The sequence below is a fragment of the Jaculus jaculus genome, chromosome 11, assembly GCF_020740685.1.
Source record: "Jaculus jaculus isolate mJacJac1 chromosome 11, mJacJac1.mat.Y.cur, whole genome shotgun sequence".
NCBI lineage: Eukaryota > Metazoa > Chordata > Mammalia > Rodentia > Dipodidae > Jaculus > Jaculus jaculus.
The window spans coordinates 26066639-26072638 of record NC_059112.1 but is presented as its reverse complement, the minus strand read 5'-3'; the positions used below and the strand labels follow the sequence as shown (position 1 = coordinate 26072638).

General features: G+C 52.0%; 1 protein-coding gene across 2 annotated transcripts in view; it reads left to right on the top strand.

The window, feature by feature from the left end:
* Window positions 1-1277: 1277 nt before the first annotated feature.
* Fam114a1 (family with sequence similarity 114 member A1) overlaps window positions 1278-6000 on the top strand; it is an 87230-nt gene continuing 82507 nt past the window's right edge. The window contains exon 1 of one of the 2 annotated variants that reach the window (XM_045130302.1): window positions 1278-1341. Coding sequence is in view for 1 of the 2 variants with exons in the window: in XM_045130301.1 (XP_044986236.1) it covers window positions 3693-3762 (70 nt within the window). In the remaining variant the exon portion in view is untranslated. Of the gene's footprint in view, window positions 1342-3677; window positions 3763-6000 lie in introns of those variants that run through there. The other variant, XM_045130301.1, reaches the window with a different exon arrangement.

Genomic DNA, 6000 nt, shown 5'->3' with positions numbered 1-6000 from the left:
CATTCTCTCTCTTCCTCTCTCTCTCTCTGAAATAAATAAATAAACAAATTAATATAAAGTTTTTAAAAAATCTTTATTTGGATCCCCAGCACCCATATGGAGTAGAATGTCTGTAATCCCTAGGGTTTAGAAGTGAGTGAAAAGTGAGAGAGAGAGAGAGAGAGAGAAAAAAAAAAAAACAAACCAGACTTGTCTTTAAACACATCACTCAGACCCACAGCTCTTAAATTCTATTTTCCCAAGTTTTATATAAAATATTTGTACAAATATATATTTACCAATAAACAATTCATTCGTAACCTTCCCCTGCCCTTTCCCAAATTGTCCTTTGGCCACATGTCAAGGAGCGCCTTGCCCATCTAACCGTACTTCCTGGTCAATAAATTATCATCCCCCCCCCACCCCCACCCCCTCCCCCCCCCCCCCCCCCCGCCACCCCGGCTTGGTGGCTATAAGCCCCCGATAGGCTGAAGCAGGATTGCCATGAGTTCAAGGACAGCCATGGCTACAGAGTGAGGTTCTATCTCAATCAGTTAATTTATTTTTTATTTTTATTTTTTTTTTTTTTTGAGGTGGGGTTTCACTCTAGCACAGGCGGATCTGGAATGTACCATGTAGTCTCAGGCCGGCCTCGAACTCGAACTCACAGTGATCCTTCTTATCTCTGCTTCCGCGGTACTGGGATTTTTTTTTTTTTTCTTTTTAATGGATACAGCATTATCTCACATCACCATTCTTTTACCGTGGGACCTTTAGAGGACTGGTAGCTGCTGAAATCCACCACCTTGCACACGCGCGCGCGCGCGCACACACACACGCACACACACACACACACACACAGACGCTTGTGCAACTGTTTGCTTAGGAGCAATGTGGGTTTCCCAAGGGCAGCGGGTAAACCAAAGCTGAACCAGGATGACCTTCTAGGAAGTCTGGGTTTTTTGTTGTTGTTGTTATTTCTGTTTTTGGTTTTCGAGGTAGGGTTTCGGAAATCCACCGTGTATTCTCGGGGTGGCCTCGAACTCACGGCGATCCTCCTCCCTCTCTGCCTCCCGAGTGCTGGGATTAAAGGCGTGCGCTAAATGTCTTTAACTTTTTTTTTTTTTTTTTTTAATAAAACATCCCATTTCTCTCCCACCGACGGCGCGCTCGGGGCGCTCTGTCCAGCGCAGGACCCGGGCGGGCCGAGGGCGGGACGGCGGGGAGGGGACGCGGGGCCGGGACCCGCGGTGTCCGGGGCGGGGCCCGGGCGTCCCCGGGGCGGAGCAGCTCGGCCCGCCGCGTCCCCGGCGTCCCTGCCGACGTGGCGGGGCGGGTCCGCGCGCACTCGGCCGCCGAGCGGTAAGAGACCCCCGGGGCGCCGTCCCTCCGTCCATCTGTCCATCCGTCCATCCCCGCGGGGCGGGCGGGCCGGAGGGGCTCGGGCTGGGGACCCTGCCGTCGACGCTGTCCCCCTCCCCACGTCCCGCCCGCCGCGGTCCTGCGAAGCCACCCGCCGGGGACTTGGCGCTAGGAGCAGCAGCCGGCTCGGGGGCGAAGGTCCCCGGGGTGGAGGAGGAGGCTCGGCCCGAGGGCCCTGCGTGCGCGCGCGCGGGCGTGTGAGTGTGTGTGTGTGAGTGTGTGTCGCTCCAGGTCCACGCTCATGCACACACCCACACGCCCGCGCGCCGGGTCTGCACCCCCCCCACACACACACCCGCTCGGCCCCTCCGTCTGCAGCTACCTGGTCCTGCTAAGGTACCCCATCTTAGCGCCTGCAAGTCTGAAAAGGTTTTCCCTACTCCCTGGGGTCCCCCCGCAGGGTGTTTCCTCCCCACCTCCCGCACCCCCTCCCAGCGCTGGGCCTGGCAGGGAGGGAGCTGGTCAAAATGTGCCTGGCCCTGGCCTCCCACCCACGCCCATCACCCCTCCCCTGGGGAATCCCCCCTTCCCCACCTTGCCTGCGCAGTCACTCCAGCCACACATGCTGAGCTGGTACCTAGCAGGAATTCCCCACCCCACCCTGGCCTGGGTCTCCTACTGCCCTCGCCCATCTCCCAGCCCTCCCCCCCCCCCCACCCAACAGGCTAGCCTACTCCCAGCAATCAGGTGAGCTTTCCCAGGCCCCTCTCCTTGCGCCTGAATTTCACTGACTTCTTTTCTTTCCTTCTGTTTTGAAAATACTGTATTTATTTATTCAGAGAGAGAGAGAGAGAGAGAGAGAGAGAGAGAGAGAGAGAGAGAGAGGGAGGGAGAGAATGGGGGCACCAGGGCCTCCAGCCACTGCAAACGCACTCCAGACGCGTGCACCTTCTTGGGCATCCGGTCCCTAAGAATCAAACTCTGGTCCTCTGGCTTTGCAGGCAAACGCCTTAACCACTAAGCCATCTCTCCAGCCCTCACTGACTTTTCTAGAGTAGAAAAAAAAAACATCTCTGGGGCCTTCCCAATACAAGTTGCTGGCCTCTTAAATCCTGGGTCCCTTTGGACTCCCTAAGAACTCTGCCTGTCTGTGGAGACCCATAGTATTGTACCTGACCAGAGGCCTCCATTTGCCTACTCTTCCTTTCATCCCCGAAGCCCCTTTCCTGCATAGCCCACCCTTACTGGTAGAGCCCCTTCCTCCTTTCTTCCATCGCCTCTGAGATCAGCGGAACAAATCTGATTAACTCCTTACCTTGTAAGTCTGTGAGCAAAGGAATGAAACTCTATGGGTGGAATTTGAGGAGAGAGAGCCGGTGTGGAGGGAACGAACTCGAGTCTTGACCACGTCGGTAGCAATTTTCTTTAATCAGGCCAAGCCTATGTCAACCACTGTTACTTTTGAATCAATATCAAACACAGTATATTTCAGGTCAGTAAATATTTGGGGACCAGCATGAAGCAGCTCTCGGTTCAGGAGTGCAGGATGGCAGACACAGACGCTCTAAAGGCAGTGGTAGACTTGTGTGAAAAGTCTCACAAGGGCTGGAGAGATGGCTCAGCGGTGAAGCGCTTGCCTGTGAAGCCTGTGGACCCGGGTTCCAGGCTCGATTCCCCAGGGCCCACGTTAGCCAGGTGCACGGGGCGCACGCGTCCCGAGTTCGTTTGTAGTGGCCGGAGGCCCTGGCGCGCCCATTCTCTCTCTCTCTGTGTCGCTCTCAAATAAATAAATGAACAAAAAAATAATTTTAAAAGCAGTGTCGCAAAACCAAAGACGACGAAAGAACAGTTCATTGCTGGGAAGGGGAAGGACGGGATGGAGAATCGCAGTTACAGGGGGGTGTGGGGGGGGACTCTAGATGTTGGGTAGTTGCGGGAACACGAGTTTGCGTGGCACTGAGGTCAGACTGTGACAGTTTAGGAACCCTGTGAACTGTGGGGACCAGGCAGGAATGTAGGATGGGTTGAGTTGCAGAAGCCAGGGTGGCATTGGATCATGACAGGCCACATGCCCCACAAAGGTGGTTATACCTAGAGTTTATTTATTTATTTGAGAGACAGAAAGAGCCAGAGAGAGAAAGAGAGAGAGAGAATAGGCACACCAGGGCCCCTAGCCACTGCAAAAGAACTCCAGGTGCATGTGTCCCCCTTGCCTGTCTGGCTTATGTAGGTACTGGGGAATTGAACCTGGGTCCTTTGGCTTTGCAGGCAAATGCCTTAACCCCTGAGCCATCTCTCCAGACCCCTGCCTTTTAAACAAAAGAAGCAGGTATCATGTACACGTCACCGAAATGCCTGGCAGACGTGTGGAGGCGTGTGCCCTTGTCAAGCTACGTAGAGCTGGGAACCTCACTCCAGAAGGTTTGTCTAACTTCTTCCCTAACCAGCACTTTCTACACTGGAGAAGACAATTCGTATAGAATGTCATGTCACCACCACATTTGTACTTGGCCAAGTGAGGCCATCTAAACACTCCTACATTCACTGTCGCTGTGTTTTCATAAAGCAAGAGACAGCTGAACGCTAATCGTGAAAGCTAAGCTTGCAAGACGAAGGCCAGTTTAGGTTTGTGAGACACCTCAAGTGCAGCCGTCCCTCCTCTTCTCTGTCCCCAAGGGCTCCCCCCCCCCCCCGCCATTAGGGAGTCCATTTTCACATCACACAGGAGGAAGCAGGAAGCCCGGAGAGAATGAATAAGTTGGGACACTTGGACCCAAAGCAGAGGGCCCTTTCCCAGAGCACGTCCCCATCACCCACAGGTGCATCCTGACAGGCTAGAGCCCACTCCTGGTGTGGGCATTTACACATGCTCTTACCCGGCCATGACCGTGCCCAAAAAACCATGCCAAAGCCATGTTCAAAATCCTCCCTTGCACTAATTCTGGCGTATTTTTCCTTTATTATGTGGTTTCACATAGATAGTTCTTTTAATTTTTCTTCTGTGTGTGTGCTAGGGATCAAGCCCTGGGCCTTTGTGCATACTAGGCAAGCACTTTACCATTGTGCTACAACTTAACCCTGAATTTTTAAAAAAATCATTTATTTATGAGAGAGTGAGAGAAGACAGAGAGAGAGGATGAGAATTGGCATGCCAGGGCCTTCAGCTACTGTAATCAAACTCCAGATGTGTGCAATGCCTTGTGCCCGTGTGCCACCTTGTATGCATGCGTTACCTTGTGCATCTGGCTTATGTGGGTTCTGAGGAGTGGAACCTGGGACCTTAGGCTTTGCAGGCAAGACCCTTAACCACTAAGCCATCTCTCCAGCCCTTCTTTTCTTTTTGTGAGATAGGGTCTCACTGTCTAGCCTACGTGGACCTGAAACTCACTCTGTAGCTCAGGATGGCTTCGAACTCATGGTGATCCTCCTACCTCAGGTTCCTGAGTGCTGGGATTAAAGTTGTGTGCCAACAATCCCAGGTTGAATAGCTCTTTTTTTTTTTTTTTTAATTATGCATTTAAGAGAGAGAGAGGCAAAGGGGAGAGAGAGAGAGGGAGAAAGGGAGAATGGGCATACCAGGGCCTTCTGCCACTGCAAATGAACTCCAGACAGATGTGCCACTTTGTGCCTCTCTGGCTTTATGTGGGTACTGGAGAATCAAACTAGGGTCATCAGGCTTTGCAAGCAAGTGCCATTAACTGCTGAACCATCTCTCTAGCCCCCGAATAGCTTTTTCTTTCTTTCTTTTTTTCTTTTGGTTTTTTCAAGGTAGGGTCTCACCCTAGCCTAGGCTGACCTGGACTTCACTATGGAGTCTCAGGGTGGCCTCGAACTCATGGTGATCCTCCTATCTCTGCCTCCCAAGTACTGGGATGAAAGGCACGTGCCGCCATGCCTGACCCTGAATAACGGCTTCGTCTTGGCTCCTCAAACAGACTCCTCCTTTCTGAGAAGTGGTCTCTGTTCTGCACTTACTTGAGGAGCTAGGAGGCTTTGCTCCAATACCCTGCCTGGGAGCATTTTCAGTGATGAATGAAGAATGCATTCGTGAAAATCCAGCTGATTCCCACAAAGGCTTCATTATACACCCCCATCCCCCTGGAGCTTCCTGAAGCTGCGTCCTTGTTTCTGTGGTCTGAGTGTCCTCGCATCAAAGCCACGGACATGGCCGCAGCAATAAACGCTCCAAACCAGAAGTCCCAAGCAGAAATCAGGATGGTCTTCCGACTGTGTTGGTGGGGTACCCGGGCAGACATTAACTGTGAGAAATAACTGTGCTTTAAAACAGGCTTTCTAGGGCTGGAGAGATGACATAGCAGTTAAGGTACCTACCTGCAAAGTCTAAAACCTAGGTTCAAGTCCCCAGGACCCACATAAGCCAGATGCATATGGTGGCGCATGCATTTGGAGTTCGTTTGCAGTGGCTAGAGGCCTTGGCGTGGACATTCTGTCTCTCCTCCTCTCTCTTAAATAAACAAATAGCACCCTTTCTAGTGGCTACAAAGGGCATTCTTCAAACTGATGACATGCCCACCTCCTAATGGTGTCCAGAGTGGACAAAAGTCAATCAGAACAAACAGATAGAAAACAAATCAGACTAATCACAAGTAGAAGTGGATATAGATTAGAAATACAATTAGATATTAAAATAGGGTTCAT